This window comes from Cervus elaphus, chromosome 13 (genome assembly GCF_910594005.1).
Source record: "Cervus elaphus chromosome 13, mCerEla1.1, whole genome shotgun sequence".
NCBI classification, from domain to species: Eukaryota; Metazoa; Chordata; class Mammalia; order Artiodactyla; family Cervidae; genus Cervus; species Cervus elaphus.
In genome coordinates, this window is record NC_057827.1 from 26292054 (window position 1) to 26319517 (window position 27464).

General features: G+C 50.3%; 1 protein-coding gene across 16 annotated transcripts in view; it reads right to left on the bottom strand.

Moving 5' to 3' along the window:
* Nucleotides 1-316: 316 nt before the first annotated feature.
* CPEB1 (cytoplasmic polyadenylation element binding protein 1) overlaps nt 317-27464 on the bottom strand; it is a 108887-nt gene continuing 81739 nt past the window's right edge. For 8 of the 16 annotated variants that reach the window (XM_043922225.1, XM_043922226.1, XM_043922220.1 and 5 more), the window contains 10 exons: nt 25776-25964; nt 13585-13811; nt 12023-12275; nt 9702-9815; nt 9296-9385; nt 8320-8456; nt 5041-5239; nt 3746-3840; nt 3116-3196; nt 317-1767 (listed from right to left, as the gene is read on the bottom strand). In XM_043922225.1, the coding sequence (XP_043778160.1) occupies nt 1657-1767; nt 3116-3196; nt 3746-3840; nt 5041-5239; nt 8320-8456; nt 9296-9385; nt 9702-9815; nt 12023-12275; nt 13585-13811; nt 25776-25929 (1461 nt within the window). In that variant the 5' untranslated portion in view covers nt 25930-25964 and the 3' untranslated portion in view covers nt 317-1656. Of the gene's footprint in view, nt 1768-3115; nt 3197-3745; nt 3841-5040; nt 5240-8319; nt 8457-9295; nt 9386-9701; nt 9816-12022; nt 12276-13584; nt 13812-25775; nt 25968-26324; nt 26504-27464 lie in introns of those variants that run through there. The other 8 variants (XM_043922218.1, XM_043922227.1, XM_043922216.1 and 5 more) reach the window with 2 other exon arrangements.

Below are 27464 nucleotides of genomic sequence, written 5' to 3' on the forward strand. Positions count from 1 at the left end.
CCTCCTGTATTAGCAGGCGGGTTCTTTACCACTACCGCCACCTGGAAAGCCCAAGAGGAGCCCGAGAAAGTTTATTTGTGCGGCCTTTTTACATACCTGGACCAAAGGTATCCACTTACCAGAAAGGCACGTTCAAGGTGCACGAAGTAAACAAGAATGACTTAAAGGGGCAGGTCCCCACATGGCCCCTCCATTAACCTGGGCAGGAATCCCATCCACTACAGAAGATCCAAGGAAATGTGCATTTTTACTCTGAAATCCTAAGTGTCTCACTGTCCCCATTCCCCCACCTCAGACACAGAGACAGAACCGGAACTCTGCTGCAACGTGTTTATTATGTGCCAAAAAAACTACACCACAGCTTACTCCACACACCTGTAGGAGAGTGCAGTCTTGCCTGCATATACTACAATGAGGTAGAGACTTCACACACAGCTTCACGAAACCCACAGAGTAGCTGGGATATGCAACAATGCAACGTCAGCTCAGCAGGAGGGAGGAGGGGCGTTATGACACTGGTTCTTTGGCACACAGCTTCCCAAAGAGGGGCAAGTAGTTTTGTTTTTTTTTTTAAAAAAAAAAAGGAAGGAAAGAAGAAAGAAAAAGTCAAGTTTTCAAATTCCAGTAGCATTTCAGTCGACCGCAACTGTTGCTTCATATGCTTCTCAAACGAAGGAAATCAGGGTAGGGTACTTGTCCCCTCTGAGAGAAAGGGCTCCTGTGAGCCTTCATCTGCCCCCACCAGAAAGCAGCCCTTTTTAGCTCAGTTACAAAAGAAAAAAGTCCTGTGACTTTGTGATTAAAAACTTCTATCAACCCTCCCCCCCCACGTAAGTGCAACTTAAGAAGGTGCAATAAACCATTTTAAAACTATATACAGCAGCTGCTCAAACATCATTCATCCAGTCCAGTTTCAAATCCAAAAAAAATTTTTTTCTTGGTTGCAAATGCCTTGATTTGCAACTGTGAGAAACAGTGACCAGCAGTCCCCCAGACACAAATTTGCTGTAATGTTAAAAGCTGCCAGGAAAGAAAAAAAATCTCTTGTTCCAAACGACTTAAAAACTGTTTTAAGGAGTGTAAAAAGGAACCGGTAAAAACCCTCGAGCGTAAAATATGAAATATGATTTTGGTTTAAATGAAGAGCAAAGTCTCCTTGTTGTTTACAGTAAAAAACACCAGCTGAACACTCAGTTTATGCCGTTCAGGTGGGGGTTAAATAAATGGAAAGGCACTGTATGGCAACTGCAAGAATGAAACCAATGAGACCTGCACATCATCACCATCAGTATTGCAAGGAATGTAAAAAAGCGCTTTTAATAAATAAACCTAGATGTAGGTGTCGTGTCAATACCTTCTGGACACGTAGTTTGTTTTTTTTTTTTTTTTGCTTTTCATCGGCAAAATGAGGAACTAAAATCTGGGAAAACTACAGAGTCGCTTGGAGGGCGAGCCAGAGGGTCCTTGCCCTGGCACACCCTCTGAAAACAAAACCCGACAAAACTCATTGTGCATTAATTAGTGCAGAAACAAAGACAGATTCAGCAAGTGCAAAGGTGACTACGATTTCCCTTGTCCTTGGGAAGCCAGCTCCCTGGTCGCCGGTGGCAGGTGGGCCGGCTGTGGAGGCGGCCGGCCCTGGGCGCACAGGCCCCTCTAGCTGGAGTCGCGGTTCTTCTGGTTCCGCATCAGGGGGCTGTGGTGACGCAGGCCCTCCATGCTGTGCCGCCAGTGCCAGCAGCTCCGGCAGAAGTACTTGAAGCACACCTGCGAGGGGAGAGAGGAGGGGAGCCAGGCCTGGGTCAGACCCGCCGGGGCGGCCGCGTGCACTGCCCGCTGCAACCGCGAGGGTGTGGGCACTCCTCATGGCCTCTGTGGGCCCCGGGGACTCCTCTCATCCCCAACACGAGGCGTGGCTGGCTTCTTCGGGCGCCTGCACTCAACTGCGCACGCTGGGCTCCTAGTGTGTAGCGGCCACGCCAACTCCCCTCCTCAGTTCTGAGCACCAGGTGCTCTTCCAGTCCCTGCCCGTCCTACCTCCTGTGGGGCACGTGGGTCACACGGCCACACACAATACAGGAGAGCGTTCAAAGACAGTGACTCCAGGCCCTAAGGCGAGGCAGTGTGGCTTCGTCGTCACACTCAGTGAGGAGAGGTGACTGCTCATGTAGATCAACATCTCAGTCCCAGCCCCTCACTCCTGCTGGCTGTGTAACCTCAGGCAGGCCACTAACTTCCAGATATCTGAAAATGGGGACCATCTGTGAAACACACTGACACCCACAAGCCTGTGAGAAGAGGCTCATCAGGCTCACACGTGATCTCAAGCTCTCCCCAGCAACCCACATTTACTTCACATCCTCCTCTTGCAGCCTCGGTTTAACTACCATCCACTCAGACTCCAAACCTGACAGCTCCACTGCAAACATAGCTGCAAATACAGACACAGCGCTGGTACCTGACCAGGTCCCTAACTCCTGTCAAGAGCAACACAGGCGCCACTTGGAGACTTGTCACAAACAGGGAGTCTCGGGCCATGCTCTGAACCTGCTGAATCAGACTGTGCACTGGCACAGATCCTCAGGGCATGAGTACACACACACACAGAGGACGACAAGCTCCGTCCAATAAATCCAGATCTGTGCTCCACCACCCAGAAGCATGCAACAAAGCTGCCGGGCTGCTTTCCGCCTGCTTCTGACAACTGGGTACAAACCAGGTAGCAGCACCAAAGCAGCCCAGAGATTCAGAAGTCAACAGAGACAGATGCCTCGCCTAGGAAGAATCCACCTAAAGGGCTTAGAGCCAGAACAGCAGGACCTGGCTGGCTCACAGGTAGTGCTGGCCACACCTGCCTGGGTCCCTGTTATCCTGAAAACCACCCATGAGCAGCAGTGCCGCATTGCACAGCACGCCCCGAGGACGGGAGGCCACAGCACCAAGACAGCTCCATGGGCTTTCCCCGCAGCTCAGGGTCAGCATCACTGCTGCTTCTGCTGCGCTCTGAGACAACCACGAGGAACCTGAGACCTCCATGCTCCATGTGACGAACGTGACACAACGTCTAACTGAGGGCAAGGGCTCTGTAAACCGCTCACGTGCCCAGGGGCCTCACCTGATCCCGACAGAAGAACGGGCCAGGCTGGGAGCTGCAGAGATGGCACACAGAGTCTTCCAGGTAAGGGTCGATCTGAACCTGCAGACAGAGGCAGAGCAGGGTCACTAGGGGCTGCTTCTCACTGGGAGCCAGAGGGGCCACAAGAGGAGGGTGGGTGTGGGTCACCTATATGAGCACAAGGTGGTTCCTATTTTAAGGGGCCCAGAGAGAAATAGGGCAGAGGACCCAGAGATCCTCAAGAGAGACAAGATCACCGCAGCAGCTTCCAGGCTGGCTGTGCACAGCATGGCCACCCCATGTTACTGCCTGGCCTTCTCGGCAAACCTGACATGGAACGCTACCACCCAGCAAAAAGCAAGTGCTTGGAGGATGCAGGTCAGGATGGAAGTCAGCTTAGCTCGCAATGCTGCTCAAGGACCACAGTGAGGGAAGGTGACCCCATGCTGAGGCTCTCATCCATTCTCATCAGCCGAGACCAGGCCCACCTCCAACCCTGACCCTCAGGTGCGTCAGTGGAAGCCCGGCTCACAGCCAGCATGGCACCACTCTCGTCTTGGGCCGGCCCTGAGTGGTGGCCACCCAGACCTCTCAGATGGCCCAGAGGAGGGTGCAGACCAGCTCACTCACCTTCTTGGTGAACTTGGTGGTCTTGATCTCCACAAAAGCAGCACTGACTGCTTTCAGGTAACTGCGCTGGTTGTTGAAAGTCACACGACCAGAGCCTACGGAAGACGAGAAACTCACCCTTGAGCCCAAGTCTCCCAAAGGCCGCATGTCAACACTCAGGAAAACCTGCTCCTAGATCAGCATGGTGCTGCCCAACAGAAACGTAAACGCAGGCTACTTGTGTAAATTTAACAATTCCCAGTAACCACGTCTAAGGAATGTAGTGGAATGAATGAAAAGTAGGGGAATTAATCTCAGTAATATTTTCAGTAATATTTTTTCTTTAACCCAACATATCATCGTTTCAACAGGTGGCATTCAACATGATCAGCTGGTGGCACCACGTCAGAATGCAACTGCAGACCATGGTGGCACAGCCCCTCAGGAATGGCCCCTCGGGGGACGAAAGAGACTCCTTTGTGTGGGCAAACCCACAGGCGTGGTTATTCCAGTTCAGAGCGGAAAGCCAGACACAGGCAGAGCACAGCTGACGGCAGGCCAGGCAGGGGAGTCAGAGCAGCACCTCTGCCCAGCGCCGCCTCCGCCCCAAGGGCTCTGAGGTCCCCCCACAGTGTGCAGTTCCACTGCGATGCTCACACCGCGCTCCTTCCTGCCCAGACGCGCCGTGGGTGGGCAGACGGTGCGTGGGGGCGGGGGGAGCTGCTGTTGATCAGGAAGGCCAGGCTCTGTTCCACCTTCGAGCCCCAGCACTGAGACGATTCTGTCACGACTGGGAACCTGACCTTTCTCAGTGGCCAGGCCCCCAGACTCCCCTCCGCTAGGACAGCGTGAGCTGTGACCACACTTTGCTGCCTGGGTCACCCTGAGTCCTGCCTCAGCCTGGCTTGGTCTCTGACCCTGAACAAGACCACTTTTCAAGGCCTCTTAATAGAGGAAACCAGGCAAGTTCAGGAAAGTCCCAGCCTTTTAATAAAGTGTTACCTGTTGTCTGTCTCAGAATGGTTTGGCTGTGAATGCTGGCCTTCAAACCAACACTCCTGTTTTGTTTTCACCTCCTATCACCTCCTATAGGGCTCCTATCAACTTCTTTCCCCTTCAAGGGAGACGGGGGGAGAGGGGTGGATACAGAGAGATCAGTACTGGTAGCGTATCTAGAAAAAGATGCTATACTGCTGGTATATGCTGATGAGTAGGCCTGGGTCAGGCCTCGCCTCCACTCCCATAGGAGAGTGTCACAATCTTGGTCTACACCCTGGGGGCCGCCCAGCTGTCCCACACAGAAGTGGGACACTCACCAATGGGATACTTGTGCTTATCTGTGTCAATCCCAGCATACACCACACCACCAAATAGGTCGTTGAGAATGGCAGCCAGGGCCTCGGCGTTGAGCATCCCGTGCAGAGCACCCACGAACACCGTCCTGCTGGGGTCGAGCCTCTGGGAGGGACTCTGGACAAAGTTGCTGTCGGCCAGGACCCAGGGGATAACCTGCACCTGAAAGCACCCACAGGTGTGTCAGTTCCAGCAGGGAGCCATGGTGGGGCTCCCGCAGGGGGAGGCCCGTGCTGCAGACGTGAGGCTGAGCCCCACACGGTCCCAGGCACCCTCAACCCCAGTACAGCTAGACCTGAATCTCACTGAGGCCGTGAGTCCAAAGTGGTGCAAAGACAACAAATGGTAGAGTAGTAGTCACTCATCCTGAAGAATAAGAACTGTCCCGAACTATCACACCCAGGATCCTGGTACTCTGTCACAGACTTCAACGGTGGGGTTCCAATGAAGGACCATGGACACTGATGAACACAGAGCATGGTCCCGAGTCCCTGGACAGGAAGGGCTCACAGAGAAATGACAGGACAGGAACTTGAAGGACAGAGGGTGGGGACCCTTAAGGTATCTGTGTGGAATGGTTACTGGCCCAACATGCATATCAGAGGGCTTGGACAGGAGCAGTGGGATAGCCAGAGAGACGCAGGGTCAACGGTCACATACAGGAGGTCACTGTGGTTCAGCAGAGCAGAAAGACACCAGGGCAGGAGCAGACTCTGCCCTCTGCCTCCAAACCCCTTGAGCCTAGAACAGAATCTGGCAAAGCAGGCAGGAGGCTCCAGAATGAAGTGGGTTGACAGATGATCACTAAGTGTTCTTGGAAGATTAATCTGTGAAGTTGTTTTTTTTTTTTTTTTTTTAAAAAAAAAAAAAAAGGTCTCAAAGCAGGAGGAGATTTGAGGCAGAAAACCAGCAAGGAGGCAAAACAGTAGTACAGAGGACAGGTGATGAAGACCAGGAGAAGGCTGGGGGAGCTGGGCACAGAACAGGCCACAACCAAGAATATTCTTCTAGAGGAAAATCTGCAGAATCCAGACCACCTGGGCATGGTGGGAAAACAAGAAGAATCAGGACTGATGGGTTGCAGACTGAGGTAACCTTGGAATGAGACCCTGGCAGAAGTTCATTACCATGGGGAGCCGATTTCACTGAAGATGCAAAAGCCCATCTTGTTTTTTCCATTCCCATGGGAAAGTATCACATCCCGGGTGCCACCAAGCTTTCCAAAGTGAAAAGTGAAAGTGAAGTTGCTCAGTCGTGTCCGACTCTTTGCGACCCCACAGACTGTAGCCTACCAGGCTCCTCCATCCATCCATGGGATTTTCCAGGCAAGAATACTGGAGTGGGTTGCCATTTCCTTCTCCAGGAGATCTTCCCGACCCAGGGATTGAACCCAGGAATCCTGCATTGTAGGCAGACGATTTACCGACTGAGTCACCAGGGAAGTCTCTTCCTTAAACGTCAGAGTACACGATCACAGGACATCCTGAAGAAAGGCCCTGTAGGATGGTGGGGCTCAAGCAGGACATGAGCCTAGAGAGGTGAGTCTCGATCGAAGGTACGAGGAGGGCCACAAAAGTGGGTAGTGTGTCTGATTGGGAAAGAAGAGGGGGCATCGAATACCTACCACTATGGAGGGGAGATACAAGGAAGTAAGAGAGTCAGAGAGGGATGAGAACCAGGGCAGCCCACAGTCCGTGCACCCAAGAGAGACTACAGCACTGCCAGGTGATGAGGAGGCAGGAAGGTGTCTGCAGGGGCACTGGAGCAGGGGAGGGTCCGTGGTAGCCTCTCACCGCAAAAGCAGTGATAGCTGTATGAACTCCACGCAGCAAGAAAGGGGAGAAGGTGGGGAAGCTGTGGGTCCCTGCGGGCAGCCAGAGGACAAAATGCGCACCAACACCAGGAAACATCTGTAAAACCAAGAGTCAGCTCTGTAATGTGGACCTCTTACTTTAATCCAATGTGACCATCTCAGTGAAGCAGGCATCTTCCCCCTTACCCCACAGTGTTCAGTAGACTTCACTCTCTAGAGCAGCTTTAGGTTCACAACAAAACTGAGCTCCAAGTGTGGAGTCCCTGTATACCCACTGCCTCCACAGCCTCTCTGACTCTCAATGCTCCGCACCGCAGTGGTATGTTTGTTCCAATCACGGAGGCTACACTGACATCATTGTCCCAACTCCACGGTTTACATCAGGGTTCACACTTGGTGTCTGTTTTCCCACTGGAACTCTATGGGGTTTTTGGCAACTGTATAATGGCATGTTGGACACAACTGGGCAACTGAGCAACAACAATCTACCACTTTAATATCGTAAGACAGCACCTTCACCACCTTCACCATCCTCAAAATCTTCTATGCTTTGCATGTTCATCCTCAACCCTGTAAGTCCTGGCAACTGCAGATCTTTTTACTAATACAGGCATTTCAATTTTCCATTTTATAAATGAGGGAATGAGGTTTGAGCGATATTGACTATCTAGTCCAATATCACAAAATACACTCTAGAATCAAATTTTTAAAAGTAACACCGATTCCTGAGTTCAGAACTTTCTTTGACAAGTGATTCTCAAACACCACCCACTAGCACCACCTGGGGAACTTGGTTAAGGTGGAGACTCTCAAGCTCCAACCAAACTGACTTAGAAATCCTGAGGCAGGGTCCAAGAACATGCAGTGAGGCCCCAGGTAGGATGACTCCTCGCTTGAGACTCATGATGCTAATCGCATACAAGGCTGACACAGCAGAGATGCAAAGGGAGAGAGAATCAGATGGAGAGAGCCACGTACTAAGGAAGCCCTGAACGGCAGTGCAGAAGTCACCACGCGGGGGGCGGCGGCTACAGAGGGCTTTACCCACCACAGGTTGGGAGGTCAGCAGGCACAGCGTGAGGGCAGGACTAGAAGAAACACCTGTAGATGTTAAGACCAAGCAGAGCCCATCTCATTTCTAAGAGAAGAGGTTTGGGAAGGAAGTGTTGGTTAGAGTAGGAAGGAGAGTGAGAGCTGGGACACAGTCTGATTTCCATGAGCAGGAGCACACACAGACCGTTAATGCCCAGAGGTGGCAGCGGCGGCTTTAATACCTCAGAGAGTGTTTGCTGCACTCACCGCTGGGCAAGAAGAGCAGCCCTCTCCCCTCAGTAGGAATTCGCGTCTGCACCTGCGTACCCACCTCCCCATGAAGCCTGCCTCCTCACAGCCAGGCCCCTGATCCAGCAAGGGCTCTGCACCAGCTCACCTCCTTGCAGCGCATCCTCCGGCTGGACATCTTGAAGTAGTACTCGCTCAGGCCATCCGGGCTCAGCGGGTCATGAGAGCAAGCCTGAAGCAAGGCCCGGACAGACTTCTCCAGTTCGAAGACCAGATACACATACCCTGTTACCAGGGAAGGAGAAACTGCATTAACATCCCTTGGGGGGGCTACTCCTCAGCCGGGCATTTACGGCAGAGTGTTGTTGCTGGTTTTTTTTCCCCCCAAGAAAGATGGCATATGGGTAAGACACATTTGTGTCCTACTTCCAATGGCGGGGAGGGATGCTCACCATTTCCCATCTAGTAAGGGAAGGGTGGGTGCGGCAGGACAGAGGGTCCCATCGTCACCACACAGCTCTTCACATCACAGCACAAAGCATGCTCACATCAGCAAGCCTGGCTTTCCTGGGGGAAGGAGCAACACCGGGTCTGTGGCGAGGGGGCGAAGGTACTTCTTTAAAAGCCTAGTTCGATCACTGGTTCAGTACATCAGTGAAGATGGGGCAGCATGAAAATAGCACCTGCTCCTTTCTACAGGGAGGGAATCTCATTTCAGACCAGTGAGGACTCAGACACTTGGTCCTCATTCCTGCTAACTCCAGAGGGATCTCAGAATCAGGTCAGGCGACAGCAAGTACAGGAAAGGCAAGTACAGGAAAGCTTCTCAAACACCTCGCTTTGAGAGAACAGGAACTGCTGGGGTTCAGGTTGGAGGGAGGTGTGCACGGGCTTTTCCAGGCAGCCCCCACTGCAGTGTGAGTCTGGATGGACAGGTGAAACATTAGCTCAGAAGGAACACAGGAGCGTGCTGGGTGAGGAGAAGTGCCAAGAGCTCTGTGCTCTGGAACACCCGAACCACATTACCAGCATGCATGTGCCATCCCAGCGTCCCCCAGTGCGATCAGGTACTGGGGAGGGAGAAAAAGCTCCTACCATGTCTGCATTACCTTTCGGCATATTACCTTTGGGAGGACACCGGGGGTGCTTGCCATCCTTACCAGGCCACTCCACACTCAAAGAGCCGAACACACGGAAGGTGTTAACCAATCCAGCTGCAGAGAGACGGAAAAGCATGGCAGACGCTGAGGCAGCTTTCTCCCCAGGAGGGCACGAGCACAGGGCCACCAGTGTCGCTTGTCCTCCTGGACAAACAACTCTGAACTGGCCCAGGTCTCCAGCGACACATGTGGGCACCAGACCCAGCAGCACTGCAGGGTCTATGAAGGCACCTTTCCCCTCACAGCTGTTCCTGCCACACCCTGGGCCCGGGCAGAGGTTCAGCTCCTGGTCTGGCCTCAAGGCCAAGTTTCATGCTCTGGAAACACAGGGCCACCTTCAACACCTGAAGCAGAAGGACTCAGAGCTCACCTTCCGTAATGTCCCAAGGGACGCCTCCTAGGAACACCTTGCAAGAGTAGATGGGGTTCTTGTAGTTCCGGGGAGGGAGCTGGCCGCTCCACGTGCAGGTGGCTTCATTCACAGCTTTGGCAGAAGACAAAGAGAAACAGGAGTCAGAGAAGCCACAGAGGCACTGCCCTTCTCCATGGTGAACTTGCTTATGAAGGAGAGACAGGCCACCGTCCCTAGCCTGGCTGCTGGGCGAACGTCCATGACTACTCTGAAAGGCAAGACACCGGACACCTCTCCAAACCTGCCAGCCCAGGATGGTAACCCTGATTCACCAGTTCTGTTTCTCCACTAAAACTGGGACGAACGGCAAACCATACGTGCAGGTGAAAACGATCTCAACCTGAGCAATTTTCAAACATAAAACTGACACACTCACCAGAAGACCGTTCTATCTAGTCACTGCTTACAATACCAATTAATCTGAATTTAGAATTATAGGCATACCTCGGAGGCATTTCAGGGTTCTGTGCCAAATCACCACAATAAAACGAACATTGTAATAAAGCTGATCATACAAATTTTCTGGTTTCCCAGTGAATATAAAGGTTGTATTTATACTATATTTTCGTCTATTAAGTGTGTGACCACATTATGTTTAAAAAAAACAATACTTTATTGGCTAAAAAATGCTAATCATCATCTGACAACACAGCTCACTATAAACCTTCAATTTGTTAGGGAAAAAAAAAGCAATCTCGATAGATTTGAAGTTTGGGATTGACATGTACACACTGCTCTATTTAAAATAAATAACCATTAAGGACCTACGGTATAGCACAGGGAACTCTGCTCAATATTCTGTAATAACCTAAATGGGAAAAGAACTTGAAAAAGAATAGATACATACACCCCTATAACTGAATCACTTTGCATACACTTGAAACTAACACAGCAGTGTTAATCAACTGTACTCCAAAAAAAAATTTTTTTTAATTCAGTATTTGTAAAGTGCAATAAAGTGAAGTTCAATAAAACAAGGCACACCTGTACTTGAAAGCAAACTGGACAATTTTTCATACAACATCCTAAATGCTTCCTGGTCCAAATGGACCTTCTCTGCAAATGTTCCAATAAGGAACATCATTCTGTTCTCCTGTCTGCTCCGTGAGCTCATCACTCACACAAGTCAGGACACTGACAGTAAGAACCACCACCAGCAAGACAAGTATGTGGTCACAACTGCTTCAAGTCAGAACCATTCCGCACCATCCCTAGACCTATCCTTATGGTGCTGAAGGAGACACTGGGCCTTCTTGATGCCAGCACTGTAAGATAAGAGATTTTCTCCCAATCTCTCAGCTTCCTGTTTATACCAAACAGAACTCTGTCCACACCTCTTATAAAGTTTCTCTGACTCAGTTAAGAAACCCTTAAGAAACCCTTGTCGCTGTATAGAGTTGAAACTATCTTTTGTTTGGCCTGCCCTAAACTTTCTCAAGTTCCTGCTGTTCTTGGTGACTGACCAGTCCAGCCTTCTATCGTACCAGTATTCAAGCCTGTCCCCACTCAGTCTGTGCCCCTGCAGATCAGAGACTGACCTCAGTGGGTACCAACTAGTCCTTGCCTGTGTTACTCTCCTCCTCCACAACTGGACTGCACAGCCAGTGAAATGAACCATCATTTTCATTCAGGACAATGACACAGAAGGCCACTCTCTGAAAGGCACAGGTCCAATGTGTTGCTACAGCAGGAAATTTAGGCACCATCAGCAATATTTTGTGAACAAAAACAGAAGTCGATAAAATGGCCTCACCCAAAAGCATGGTAAAGTTACTTCATAGGGAAGCAATGGCAACAGACATCCGTTACCTTGGAGGTGGACAAACGGACAACCCACACATCCCTTGGATACCAATCAGAAAGTCTTGGGGAAGGAGGCTCCAGTGTGGGTTGTGCCTGACATGTCTCTGAATGGGGAGGGGTGGGGGGGGAGGCAGACAAAATTCTAGGCACCACTGCCAGGGTTTCTCTTAAGGCATCCACCCAGGCAAAAACTTAAAAGCAACAGTAGTGCATGATCTCCATGGAAGAGAACAAGTCACAGATGGATCCAAACGCTAAGAGGCATGACCCTGTGGTTCTCGGTCATCTCGTTCCCTCTCTGCTCCGACTCAAAGACGTTCCCGAGTTTGTCCCCATTAGCACTTACTCCTCAGAACAGATCATTCTGTGCAGATGCAGAGACTTCACCATGCAATCAAGTCCTCTTCTGGACAGTTCATTTGCCTGCCCCGAGAACAAGGGCTCAGGCCCCACCGTAGGTGCACGCCCACACTTACCTGCAGCTTGCCTGTGTAGCCTGGCCTCTCTCTCTATGCTGAAAGGGTCTTTGGGAGCTTCGAGGAGGTCCCAGGACGGCCACACAGAAGCTCCTGGCCATCTCTTTGATGCACTGGTTGGGGAGGGAGTGACTGCAGCCAGAGCAGCTTGCTCTTGGTCCATCCGGGACCCAACCCCCATCTTTAAAGGGTCTCTGGGGCCGCCCCCTGTCAGAGACAGGAAGGGCAGGGGAGGGGAAATTCGGAGGCTTGACTAGGGAAGGAAAAAGGAAGACAGAGGTTTTTAAATGACAGGTGTTATAAAGTAATAATTACACTATAGAAATTATGAAAAATACCATTTAGTATTTGATACATTTTCTTTTAGACTTTCTTCCTATGCATTTTTAAGAGCTGCTCTTATATCATAATTTAAATAATTTTTTTTCTCCCCAATTCGTTTTTTCCTTCATATTGCCAATCTTCATAACCATTTTCAGTTAATTTATGATATTCTTTTTAGGGAACAAGTTACAGTTCACTGACCTATTCCATCTACTGCTAAACATTTAGATACTTTCCAAGTTTTCAGGATTATAAATAAAAACTTTAAGGTGTAGCTTCTTCTTATTTTGTGTCTTCTCTGGTCACAGTCCTGGACATAAGATGTCAAAATGCTTTTTACGAGGATTGTGTGTTCTGTCAAAAGCGTGTGAGAACACAAGTTTCACTACACATTTGTGTCAAGGCTTTAAATTCTACTAATTTAAGTGGGTAAAAATATACCACATTATCAAGAAATAAACTGAAATAATTACTCAATAAAGTATCTCCTGTAAGTTGAAATACTGCCTCTATTTCCTCTTCTGTGAGTTGTCTGTCCATATCCCTTCATCAATCAACCTTTGGGGCAGGGATCTGAGAAAATTCTTTAAACAAAAATCTCAAAGTATCAATATTAAAGCTGGTTACCAGGCAGATTCCTAAGACTGAGCCCCATCTAAAGCAACGAACAGAATTAGGAGCATCTCATCTAATTCCACTTTGTGAAGTGAAGTGAAAGTCACTCAGTCATGTCCGACTCTTTGTGACCCCATGGACTATAGAGTCCATGGAATTCTCCAGGCCTGAATACTGGAGTGTGTAGCCTTTCCCTTCTCTAAGGGATCTTCCCAATCCAGGGATCGAACCCAGGTCTCCCACATTGCAGGCGGATTCTTTACCAGCTGAGTCACAAGGGAAGCCCAATCTTTACAGCGGAATAAACTGCAGCCATAAAATCAAAGGGACCTGTTTGTGGTCACCGTTTAACTTGTTAGGGAACAAATTACACTTCAGAATCCTGCCAGGACTCTCCTATTTACTCTCAAAACTGTTTCCTAACAGCTCATGCAGTAACTGGTGAAGAGGCCTCAGCTCAGGTTCCGAGTGCGCTGCTCACTGGGAGGAGTGGGGACACAGGGCACCCTTTGTTCTGCCGAGGTTCAGAAGTCCTAGTGCCTCCCATCACCCCACCTTGCAGCCGCACCCCACATGCTCAAGCTCACCTGCCCTCCCCACCAACCCTCAAGTAAGCTACATACGATCAAATCTGAGAGATGATCTGATCCCGAGCTGAAGCCACTGGTATCTGAGTCAGAAGGGCTGCTAGAGCGAGAGTCCAGGATGGGCCGGGTGTCCAGGCGTGGTCCTCTAATGGAGGGTGCTGGAAATTTGTCCACCAAGTCAGATCCAAGCGGGTCCAGAGGCAGGAAGCTCAAGGGGGGCTTTCCCAAAACATTGCCCAGTGGGTTATGGAGCATGCTCAGTACTAGGAAGAGGGGGGGAAAAAAATCTCATGACCTCTTAGTCTTCTTCCCAGACAAGAGCTTTCCCTTTAACACCCAGAGCAAGAAACACTGAGGCAGGACCACCAAAAGCCTGAGAGGACCACAGTGATGAGCACAATGAGCAGATGTACACCCAGGGTATCTAATGAGAGGCAGGAATAGGATGGCTTTCTGAAGACCCAAGTCCCTGGGTCAGTAGCATTTGGGACACTCTGTGCCACTGGGGGGCCCTCGTGAAAGCCACTACCAATGTCTGGATACACATGCCCATGTCATCACAGGAGACACCATCAGGACAGTTACGAAGCCCAAACCATACTCCTTCCTTGCTGCCTGCCAACGTGTCTATCAGAAGAATGATCCCCCCTCCTTCTTTCTAACACTATATAGCTAAAACACAGAATTTCATGCTATGCCGCAGAAGTCCGGCAGAGCATGAGCATCCATCTCATTTGAGAGGCTCCTGTATGCAGAATTCCAGCCCATGCAGAATCTCTCCTAGACAACCCTGGACTTCAAACATTTAGGACAGAAGCAGTGACGCTGTGGTTAAGCTGCTCTGGCTGACAGCAATCCTGGCTGAGCCTGATACCAGCTTCATACAGTTGCCTGCTCTGGGAAGCTCTGAGTCTCCCTTTTCTCATGGAATCTTGGGTGGAATACCAACTGCTCCGTAACATGGTCAGGAGGGGTCAGTAATTAAGATAGCAGATGGAAAGTGCTCAGCACAGCAGAGCCCAGTGCACAATAAATATTTAAATATTAAATATCAAAAAAAAGAGTGAATCCGAGGCCAGGAGAGATAAGAGAGGTAAGTGGACAGCAGAAGACAGCAGCATTTTCCCACACTTGGCCCTGGGGAAAAAGGAATCCAGAGCAAAGCAAAACACGCTTTTATCCACTAAAAGGGGGTGAGGGGGTGGGAGAAGGCTTTGGCCATAGAGGTACGGTGGCACTGAGGTTAGAAAGAAGCCTCCTTACTCTGATTTTTTCATTTTCATCTGCAGAAAGGGGAAAACACTCCCCTCAAAAAGGCTATGAAGTGAAACCAAAATAATGTGTTTACGTGTGAAACTGTTCAATATACGGTGGCTGTGAGTGGCTCCACCTCACAATTAGTCACTAGTGATTGAGTGAGACACAGGTCACCTAAGCTGGTTTCCTCGAGGGATACAAGTCAGTCTGAGTGTCTGGCTGGGGCTGTGGTGGGTCTTGGGAGGCACGAATAAACCTCTCCAAGCATGAAATCAAAGTGAAAGCATGCTTCCAGGGTACACCATTCACCACAGAGCATTTGTACAGGATCAGATCGGCCTGCTCCCCTCTCAGCCAACCACGCGTCCCTCTCAGATCAAGAGAGGTAGGGTATCCTTAACTTGATCCACAGAGAGAATCAAGAGAAGACAGTGTATCCTTACTTTTTTTTTTTTTAAATGCAGGGAACGGTCTTGGATGCATTTCTTTATTTTGTTGCATTTATCCTTAACGTTTAACGAAACCATCCTACCGTCCTCCAAAGCAGACATACCAGTCTACCTTCCCGCCCGCACGGGGGAGAATCAGGGCCTCCACTTGCTGGCCAACACTCAAGAGGGCTGGAGGCCAGTCTCGTATGTGTGTGTGTTGGGGAGCTTATCACTTAAAGACTTCATCTTTTAAGGAAACATTCTTTTAACTAGTTTCCTGAGCACAAGCACTTAACTGCATACTGAAACCAAGTGTCTCTCAAGCTTGAATTCCGACACCCATCAGAAATTATCTGTCAAGTTTCTCAATACGCCTGACGAAGCCCTGTCTCAATGACACACACAGTCCAGGCCCCTGGAATTCATGCTGAGGGGGTAGGAGGGTGGGCAATGTGAAGATTTAGTCCAGGCTATTCCTGGGAGCTGCAAGATGTGGAAAAAACCAAACAAACAAAAAGCACTGTGAAAACAGACAGTTCTCTGACAATACAGATCACCTGTACTGGTCTTAAAAAGTGCTACCACTGCCCTGAAGGGCCTCATCTTTCTTCACATTTTACGGAAACAAGTTTATGGTGGTGAATGAAGAGGTAACAATCAAATCTTACAGAGCTTTGAAAGCCAGGTTATGGCGTTTAGACTTCATCCTGAGGGAGGGTGGAGACACGTGTCAGCGCCTACGGGGACAGTTGAGGGGGCTGACCAGGGACCTTGGGAACACGGGGCGGGCAGCCAGCACCCGGCTGAGGCTGAAGGTCAAGTCAGACATGGGCGGCTTGCACAGGCGGTGTCAGGAACCTGCTTAGACACGGGCTGTGGGGTCTTTCCAAAGAGAATGTGGAGGAGGAAATATGTCCATCGATGGGCTGATGGACCAGCCACAGAGAGGATGGAAGACACAGTCATGTGTCACAGGTGAACGACACTAGAGGCAAACAGAGAACCAGCAGTGGCCACGTGCTGTCAGCTACCAGGGGAGTGAGGGGCAGATGGGAGAGACAGGGGAAGGGGACCGAGAAGACTGGGTCCCGAGGATGGTGCCGTCAGCCTGTGTGATCAGAGGTGGCTGAGAGGGGTGTGTGGAGGCTACACTGCTGGACGGCATCCTTAAACGGACCCACAGTGACAAGCAGGCCTGGGGTTAAAACGTAACATGGACACTGAGCTCCTCAGAGAAGGTAAAGGACTGGGGAATAGTAAGAATAACGGAAACAATGTCTGTGAGGGAGACGAGGCTTGGGGGAGAAGTCTCCACCCAAGAAAACAGCATCCTGAAGGGAACAACCATCCATCCATCCCCCAGGGACAAACAAGATAAAGGGCAGTTTGTTGATCCCAGAAAAGGGTGGCACTACAGAGCGCTCCAAGAGTTGTCGAGGGAAAAACGGCATGAAGCAGGATGCAGACAAATGCTTAAGGAGATGTCAGGCCCAAATGACTTGTGTCTGGAGGCACCAAGGATGACAAATATGGACTACAGTGACTGTCTTCAGCCAACATTTTAAAAAGGTGTATTTGAAAGCAATGTGCGTGCCAGTGTAAACCACATTTCTCATTCATGTTAATCTGTGTTCACGACTGTATTGATGCATCTAATAGTCACAAACCCATCCACCTCAACTAGCTTACAAATTTCTTTGACATGCTCACAAAGATATCTTGAGGCTTTGTCAAATTCCTGTGTCAAAGCTAGAGATCATGTCTGTAACACTCCAATTGGATAATAAGCCTGTCTAAGAAGAAAATGGGATGACAACCGATGATGGCTACTGATGAACTCCACTTCCTTAAGGGCTCAGAGCTCATGGTCAAATCATCTGTTCGACAATCTGGACCAGGTTCAAGGAAGCTCCAACCACTCACTCACAGCAGCTTCCACTCTCTGTACATCTAGGATATTCCAGATACTGAGTCAGGACCACTTTAGATAAATACTCTTAAGCTGAATCCTAAGAACGGGGTATTATTGCCCCACCTTAACAAAAGGAAACCAAGGCTCAAAGGCCAAGTGTTTTTTGTTTTTTTTTAGGCCAAGTGTTTATAGTGAGTTTGTCAGGTAGTGAGTAACAGAGTGGGACCCAATCCTTTCTGATTCTTTGCTTTATCCTCTGCAACACACCATTCACTACTTTTTTTTTTTTTTTAAATACTCAGGACTTTACATCTTCTGGTCTTGACACTTCTGTTCAAATTCCTTTAAGATCATCAACTACAGATAAGCTATCTCTGGATTCCAGAGGTCAGTACCTTGGGATCTAAATCATCCAAGTCTTAAAACTTCTCTAGGACCTTGTTGCTGTAGGAACTCATTAAAAATGTATCCTGGGCCCCACTCCAGACCTACGGAATCAGAACCTGCATTTTAACAAGATCCCCAGGAGATTTGTGTGCACATTAAAGTCTGAGAAGCGCTAATCTAGAAAAACCCGAGGCTTGCTACTTCAAGCTTCTAATCAGTTCCCCTTTACCACACCCCTAAACCTTTCCTAAGTAATTCTTCGCCTGACTTAAAAAAACTGTATTATTCAAATACAGCTTTTACAGCACAACGGCAACTGACATCCAGGAGGAAAAAAGAAACCAAGGTGGCTACATATGACATGACCCAGGGAGCTTGATCTCTGAGACATCCCCTTAGCCTGCCACCCACACTATGGGGGAGATGAAAGAGGGAGAGAGGCCTAACCAGGAACAAATAAAGAATTTTAAAAAGACTGGCGTGGATTGTGATAATAGTTTCAGGAAATGTGACAGCCAGGAACAAGCTGAACATTGTGAAAAACATTCAAGACAAGAACTCTGTAAGCTCACACCCTCAAATGGAGCAAATACAAAGAGAGCCTGGGCCTAATGCTTCAGGCAGACAACTGCTAAGAGACAAGGAAGAGAAAAATGCTGTGTGGACACTACTGGGTCACTGGGCAAAACTGGAATGTGAACAATGAGAGCATGAATTTAATGAGAGTACGCTTACCAATTTTAAGTTGACTGATGTTCATAGCTTTTGTTGTATGTCAGTGTATTTTAGAACATCTCTAGTCCTTATGGTACAGAAAGAAATTATATAAAGAGATACATAAAGAGAGAGAATTGCAAATGATAGAGCAAATGAGGTAAATGTCAACAGGAGAATCTGAATAAAAGAATTTTGTATAATTTTTATACTTGTGACTTTCTGTAAATTTGAAATTTCCAAACAGAAAAAAATTTTTAATGACAGGAAGGAAAACTAATCAATTCTCATTTGACTTTCTTCATCTTTTTCAAGGCAACTGATCTGACCAGAAAAGGGAAATCAAGCACAACTAACTGGGACTAGAATCCCAAGGGGAAAAATGGCAACAGAGTACCTTTAGAGCCTCTGCCTATAAGAGAAATCTTCTTTTAAACTAGCTTTTTACCTCCAACTAATAAAAATAAATGGGAAAAAAATAAACTAGCTTTTTAAAGGGTCAAAAACACTTGTATAGATATTTGCAGGCACACATGGGTACAGAGTTCTGCCTTTTCTATGAAGCACACCAAAGGACCATCTTTACCACTCATTCCATTAGTAACTAGTCAACAGCTGGCAGAAAGCAGGTGATCAATGCTTGCTGAGCAGCCCTGCAAGAAAAGCAGTACTGTATCCCCAGGAGCAGTGTGCTCACTGAAGCTATGCCCTTTCCTATAAAGGTTACTCAATTTAAGGACACAGTGCTGCCTTAGATACAATTTGGAATTAAGAGGAAAAAACCTTACTTACTTCATCCTGACCCTGCCCGTCACCAAAACAGAGGTTGAGAGAAGAACAGTTACATATCAAATTTGTGACAATATTCCTTCTGCTAGTTTCAAATACTTTCTCCAAAGAGAATTAAACACATACAGATACAGGCTGAAGAGGGTCACTCTCCCCGGGATCCTCACAGCCACTGAAAAAACACTTCTACACCGAGAAACAAGAAGCACGGAAGAGCCCCCACTGAACATTATACCAGCCACACAGGCAAACGGGAGGGGGCAGTGCCATCAGACAAACATGTAAGATCAGCGTGTACCAGAGTTAACACACCTAGTTCTGTCAGCACCTCCACACATCAGTTTCCTGCAAATACTAAACTGGAAGGGGCCAAGAATAGAGGAGTTTGACTAGAAGATACGAGGAAGACAAGAAAACCTATTATCAAGAGGCAAGGATTTTCTAGGGGGTTTGATATTTCCTTCCACCCACAGAAGGAGCCAAGTTTCCAGAAACTGTCACTCATGATCTGATGCTCTATGGTGGCCTGAGTGTCTTCAGCCCAATCTCACGAAGGACCTGGCCAGACAGTTCTCTGAGCACCTACAGATCAAAGGTAGGAGAGCAGCAGAGACACTGGGCTCCTCAGGGAGCTGGCACCTCACCTCAGCCCATGAGACCACATCTCCCCTCTACAAGGATGTTCAGTGAGCAGCACTGGTTCCCACCAGCCAGGAATCGAGATGGAAGGAGCCGCCATGTCTTCCTAACTTTAAGAATAAAGTGTACCTACTGGAAAGTCACTCTCTTCAAGCCATACAACCTAAAATCCAGTGGAAGTGACAGGTCCCTTATGCTAGAGGCCAATGACTGATCTCAACCTCCACTACCCATCAGAGGGCAGAGTGCTTCATCAAGGTCAGATGTTGAACGTTAACCTAGATGGATTAAGGGTGGGGTAGGGAGTGTCCTCGGAGAAGGCAATGGCACCCCACTCCAGTACTCTTGCCTGGAAAATCCTACGGACAGAGGAGCCTGGTAGGCTGCGGTCCATGGAGTTACTAAGAGTCGGACACGACTGAGCGACTTCACTTTCACTTTTCACTTTCATGCATTGGAGAAAGAAATGGCAACCCACTCCGGTGTTCTTGCCTGGAGAATCCCAGGGACGGGAGAGCCTGGTGGGCTGCCGTCTATGAGGTCACACAGAGTCGGACACGACTGAAGTGACGCAGCAGCAGCAGCAGGGGGTGTCCTATAGTCACCTTCCAGTGACTCTGACTTCTTTGCTCTGGCCAAGGCCAAGGCCCTGATCTCTTTGCTCTGTTCCTATCCTGACCTCTACAACTCAGGGAACACGGAAGTCTTGAGGTTTACCAGGTGCCCCCGGCCCTGGTGGCCAAGTGGATGGTGGATCCTCATTTTGCAAATGTGACTAAGGAGAACCGTGTGCTCTGCTGGAGCCGAGGACCCACCCTACCCGCACACTGGCAGGAATCCACAGCGGCTATGGACGGCTCTCGGCGAAGTCACAGGGAGGAGAGGACCTGGCAGAGGGTTCCAGCTCATTAGCACTACCTCAGAGGGTACAAGAGACCAAATCAGCAGTAGTATTTTTAGACTGATTGTTAACTTTCTCCACTTTCACCCTTCTGTGCCAGCTCCTGTGGGTTTTACAGCTGAGTCACGGCTAGAGTTTTCGGAAGCCTTCCCTGAGAGCACAAAGGCATCAGAGTCTGACTGCAGTGGCAGCCAGGAAACAGGGGTCCACACTGTCAGACACTGGGCCTGAGCTCAGCTCGGAAGAGCCCATCACAGCTGCGTGCCACCTGTCCAATGGGAGAAGTCGTGAGAGACACCCAGACCCGGAGCCATTATCTCTAGCCTGAGATGATGATGATGTTATTTAGTCATTCAGTCCTGTCTAGACTCTCTGTGACCCCATGGACTATACCCTGCCAGGCTCCTCTGTCCATGGGATTTCCCAGGCAAGAATACTAGAGTGGGTTGCCATTTCCTCCTCCAGGGAATCTTCCTGACCCAGGAATGCAACCCGTGTCTCCTGCATCGGCAGGAAGATTCTTTACCACTGAGCCACCTGGGAAGATCCCTAGTCTGAGACACAAGGCCACATACCTGGAACCTTCTTCCCTGTACCAACCCTTGGTTCTAGGCTGCCTGCTCAAAATCTACCTGAATGCACAGGACAAAGGCGGGGAGAGCAGCACACATTGCAGACATAACAGAAAGCTAACAGATGCTCTTTTCCTGTGACCCCAACCCTGAAACTCCACATCACACCCCAGATCAGCCGGTGCTCTTGTGAGTCTGAACTCCATCCACCAACTCTGGATCCCCACAGGTCCAAGGTGGTACCCAACACAGCCTTTCTGCCCGTCTTAGTCACTGGACAAGTTTCATCACCTGAAGAAATGACCTGCTTGAGTCCCAGGTAAGGTCAGCAGTACCTGGTCCCTGCACCCAAGCTCCTCAAGTTCCCTCTCTGCAGGGAGGTGTCCTGTTGTCAGTGCTTCTCAGGCCCCCTCCTCTCTGCACTGAAAGTTACTCCTCAGTAAACTACCTGACTCCACAGCAGAATTCACGGTCCAGAGCATGACAGAAACCTTCTGCAAGGGCACCATCATGCCCTAAAAGCTGTGGGGGCTCAGAGATACTGATCGTTTGGAACCATCTGTCCGTCAGGATGATCAACCCAAGTAAGAGGCAGAAGAGAGAGGGACCTTGTCTGAACTCTGCAGTTCAAACTTACCCAGAATTAACTTAGCACTCATCATTCATTCAATAAATACGTGCTAAAACACCAGGACCAGGCACTGTGCTACCTACCGGGAACAGAGCGGTGAAGAACTGGACAGCCAAGGTAGATGTAGGGAAACTTGGCTGGGCCCAGAAGGCCATTTTCCACAGGGAAGAACCCAACCCTGTTTTGAATGTTGCCTCAGAAAGGTTATCTGGAAGCAGAGCAGCGGCAGGAACAAATTGCTGAAGACTTCCCTCTCATCCCAGGCTCAATCGGCCTGCAGACAGGGGGGAGCCTGCAAGTTCTCCAGCACAGGGAACATGCTATTCACTAGTGAGCAGCCGGGACAGAAACCAAGGAGGGTGAACAGGTTAATCCCCAAGGACTTCTAAGGAGAGTGGATGGGAACAGGACGTGTCCTTTGGCACCCTCAGACTGAGCATCTGGTCAGCCCACTGTGCTTCTGCACAAGGCATTCGTTAGGAGCCCTTATTTCCAGGTCCCCTGAAGTAGGTTCTCAGTCACCCCACTTCCTGCTGAGTAATGCTGCGTGCAAAAGAGTCACTGGGGGAAGGCAGGGAGACAAACACATCAGGTGCACAGCTGACGGGCTGAGACACAGGGTGAAGAAGTAGTCAGAACCATCTGCCTCGTGCCCTGGCCTTGGGGACCTCTGCAAAGAAGACCTCGTGGCCAAACAGCCCTGGAGTTGTACACAGAGACAACCCACTCTGAGTGTTCCTGCTCAAGAGTTTGGGCTCTGCCCACAGGAGCCAGGTAGGAGAGAGAGCACAAGAGGCTTGGGATCAAAGAGACCCAGGTTCAAATTCCGGTAGCTGTGTCGCTTTTGGCATTCCACAAGCTCCGTGAGCGTTACTTCCTCATCTTTGAGATGGGAACAATAATAGTACCCATTTTACAGGACTATGAAAACATTAAAGCCACATGACACACTTCACATAGGAAACAGTCGCTAAATGGTGATTAGTCACTCTCCCCCCAATCCCAGGACATTAAGGATCAGGGCCTTCACGGCCCTCCTGTTCTATTACAGGACTTAAGACAGTGCAAGCAGGACATGCCACTGGGGTCACTTCCAAAGTTCATCTTGCCCTCATGGACAGGAAGGCTTCCTTCCCAGCCTGAGTTGAGGCCTCATGGGTAGGCACAGTCTGGAAGGGAGGTGCCTCACACAGCACCACACCCCAACCAATGCTGGCCTTGTAGGCACAATGCTCAAAAACAGATTCCACCCCAGGGTCTTCCTGCAGGTCCCCCAGGCCAATGAAACCCACAAGGCAGAATGACTCCAGCCCCTGGAGACAGGTCCCCATGGGAGAATCCAATAAAATGTTGCCCCAATGCCAAAAAATTCCTTAGGGGAGAAAATGGAGCCCCTGAGCAGAGCAGCTGCCATGTTCAGTATATATCCCATTTATTTCTCCTCAAGAGTCAAGGGCATTTTTAAGGGAAACAATTTTATCACTGGTGCACCTTCAGTGCCTAACACACTGCCTGGCACACAGCCAGTGCTCAGTATGTGTTGAATGAATTTAGCCAAGATTTCTCCGGCAAGAGCCCTGCTACCTCCAACCTTGCCCCCTACATGCTGCTCAACCTCAGAGCTGTAGAAAATGGTCAGATGTGAGCCAACAGCCACATGGGGCAATATATCACCCAGCAGAGCCCAAGGAAGAAGCCTGCACCATGAGCTCCTCACAGAAACAGAAGGTACCAGGCTGTCTGCAAGGACGACTCCCCGATTGTCCAGAGCTGCTGAAATGCCTCCTCCCTCCCTGGAGAAACCGAGCTGGCTGCTCTTCAGATGGGAAGGCAGTGTAGGCACTGGAATGTGGGCTGCATGTTCCCGCATCGCTGGCAAGGGTGCAGCTGGCTGGTGGGAGGGCTGCGTCCCACTCCAGGAGGCAGTACCCTCCTGTGGGCTTTCCAAGAAGGCCCAGGGCTCAGGGAAAGAAGAGAGATGGCCATCACCCCAGCTCCCAAGTCCAAGGATAACATGGGGATCAGGGATGGGTGGGTGTGTCCTCAGCCCTCGGAAAGGAAGACATACCCACACTAACCCTGCCCAGGGCCATTTAAATCCCACTGGGATAACCTGAGTTCCCCATGGATGCTAGGGCCACAGAGTATAGGATCTCTCTGATGCAGAAAATCACATAATATTTATAACTAAAGTGGGCTTGGGATGTGGGGAAGTAAATCCATCTCCACTTCAGAGACAGAGCTACGAGCACAGGCAGGTGGGCTGCTGGGGAAGCCGAGGAAACTGTGGCTGGACACAAGCTTTTTTTATTCCCAGCCTGATTTCAGAATGACTTTCAGGCCAACCTCTCCAAGCCCCAAGTTGGCCTCTCCTGCATTTCTATGTGCTATAATGCATTCCAGAAGGGCCCCTGTAGCTAAGGGAAGCCAGAGCCAAGGAAGGGCCACACCCAACGTGAGACCAGGGAAGGACGGTGCCCTGGTCACCTCCTGTGCAGTGGGCTCTTCGGTCTTCTGCTCAGTCAGCAGTGAGGGTGGGGACAACAAGGTCAGATTCACACGCCCACCACCCCCTGGCCGGCTTCAGGGTACCAATGTGAAACAAACTACCACGGCCTTAAAGCCGAGATATCCAGGCACAGGACACCAAGCAGTGACACCACACTTCCCAGCCCAGAGAAAATCCTGAGTCAGCTAAAGGCTAGTACTTCAAGAAAGTCTACCTTAACCCAGAGGTAGTTACTTAAGGTAAAGCTCTTCCTCACCTGAGAGAAGAAAAAAAAAAAAAAAAAACCCAGCCTCTACCCCCAATCCCCCCAATCAAATGGGATTTACCAAAACAACTGGGCACTGAAATGCCAACAGACACAACAGTCCTAGGCTCTGCAAAGCATTCTAAAAAAAGACTTGCGCCAAACAGGGTGGAGGCCAGAGGAACCTTGCTGCCAGGTTCTGGAGCGGAGGTGGTAGCGGGGGACAGCAGGCTCCGTGAACCCCATTGTCAGCACCAATGGTAAATGGGTGCCCCCACCCTCGCTTTCCATCATTTAAAGTATCTGCTGCCAAGATGCTCCTTATTAAGGTGTAACTCACATAAAGCAAAATACTTAAGATTTTTATGTATAGTTACAGTTATTTCTTAAGTTCACATTTCTTCCTGAATGCTCCAGGATTTGCGTCTGGCCAACCCACCCCCTTGAACCATGAGAGGGAAATAATGGGCAGTGGGGAAGGTCTGAGCAGAAACAGTTAGAGGGGTTGCCAAGAAGCCCCCTTCAATCTGTCCCCATAGAATTCTTCCAGGATGACAAGCGACCCTAAGGGGAATGGCTCTTCCTTCATCCACTTGGTCACCCTTAACACACAGAAAAAAAAGAAAGAAAATAGGCCTCCATAGATGAGAGTTACTCCACCCGGCTCACCCTGCCTACCCCCTTTTCCAGGATCAATGCTCTCAGCCTTATGTGAAGCCAATTCCAATACCCTAGGATTACCCGGCCTCACTTATGGCTAAAATACTTCCCTTGCCATGATTCGGGGACCACCCATCCTTTACACAGAGCCCCCTAGTTTTAAAAGCCACTGGGAAATAGAATCTGGACATCCAGTCATCAGCCCCTAAAGTCCCCTCCCCCGCCTAAAAGTGTTTTGCTTCATCATCTCCAAGGCAGGCCTGGGCACTAGGGGGTTCGCTGGATCTTTTCTGCATAAGGCTATCACCTTGGGGACCCTTCTCAGGGCCACTTCAGGTACAGACTAACAACTCCAGGGAATTTATCAGGGTAAGTGGGAAAGCAGTGCCTGCCTTTACGAGCCACCATCTGTCCTGCCACACTCACAGCCAGCATTTCCATCTTTTGCAAAACAGCTCCATGTTGTATGGGGGGGGGGGCAGTGGGGGATGCAAAGGGGAAGAGAACAACTGTTGCTGTGGATATCCTTGCTCCACACCCCATGCGCCCCCTCCCCCCGCCAGCTCATCTTCCGCACTCACCCGAATGTGTGCTGCTCTGGGCTGAGGAGTCTGAGTCCTGGGTGCTCCAGGGTCGGTCCCAGCCTGTGAGGCTCAGGGACTGCAGGCCAAGGCACAAGTCATTTGCATCTGGGAGGCCACGGGAAGAATCTTGCGCAGAGGTGGGGAAAAGCATCCTGCTTGTGACTGTTTCTTCTGAGTCCTGGAAGTCTGCTTTGGACAGGAAAACACCAGAAGCCCAGAGTTAAGGGCTGTTTCCCCAGGATTATCAACAATAAATAATATTAAGAATAGTTTCCTCAGGCTCGAAGACCAGACATCCAAGCTGGCCGGATGCTGCAGCCACTGCCTCTGCACTTTTGGGGGTGTTAAAGCAGGAGCGGCTGCCATACAGCCCCCTCCCCACACACACACCCCTATCCCGTCTGCATTACAGACTGGGCCAGCATGTGATCAGGCTGCTGATGCTCCCCGCTGCCAGTGACATCAGCCGGCTGAGCCGTGCAATGGAGAGCGGCATCACCCCTCAGAGAGCGGGGAGGAGCAGGGGACGGCAGGGAGGGGACTTGCCTCCCAGGGAAGAGACGGCACAACAGCCGCTGGGAACAGTCCGGGTGCGGTGCTGGTAAGTCTGGCTGCGAGGCAGCGCCCTCCGGTCTCCAGCAATGGTGGCCAAGCGGCCCGAGGCACAACTGAAGTCCTCTCTGCTGACAGCGGAGCCGAAGCTCAGGCTGCTTGCTCGGCCAGCTCTGCCCTCCTGCCCCTCCCTCCCCTCCCTCTGCTCTCCGCCCCCAAACCCAAAAACACTCTAGTCCTGGACTCTCTCCAGCTGCTTGCTCAAGCCCTGGTTTTGCAGCCCAATGCAAAGCTTCACAATTCTGCTAGCAAAAATCTGTGTGCTCCAAGTGGCCCCTGAGCCCTACCCTGACACAGCAGTGTTTACCGGCAGGGGTGGGACAGGCTTCAGAAAACACAGCTCGCTCGGACCCTGGGGAACGACACCTGGTGCTCCAGGCTTGTCAGCAGCAGCTGATCACCAAGAAGGGGGTCAGTTTCAGCAGAGGGCGGGGGAGTCATTGGGCCACCCAAACGCCAGAGTAAGATCTGTCCTGACAAGGATGTGCTCAGTCGCTCAGTTGTGTCCGACTCTGAGGGACCCCATGAACTGTAGCCTGCCAGGTTCCTCTGTCCATGGGGACTCTCCAGGCAAGAATTCTGGAGTGGGTTGCCATGCCCTACTCCAGGGGATCTTCCCAACCCAGGGATTGAACCCAGGTCTCCTGCATTGCGGGCAAATTCTTTACCATCTGAGCCACCAGGGAAGTCCCCTGACTAGGATACATACTCCCTGTTCCCAAGTTCCCTCACTCCAAAAGGGTGGGCGTCAATCTCATAGCAGGACCAGCTCCCCCTCCTGCAACTGCAGGCGCAGACAAGGAAACACTCCCCTCACAGAGTCTGATCAGACCAAAACAGCAGAAATGATCTCGGAGGTAGTACGTGCCTTGTCAGAAGCTCCAGGTTTGGGAGCTCACAGCCCCTGGCCCTGCTCCTCCAGAGCACACGGGCCACGGGAGGGGCCCTGGGGCCTCTGGCTACCCAGACCCTCTCTCCAGGCAGGGGAGCTGCTTGGGACCACAGCCCTATTCCCATGACCAGTCACAGCCCCAGCACCAAGTCCAGCTCTGCCCAGAGCCTCTGGGACCTCTG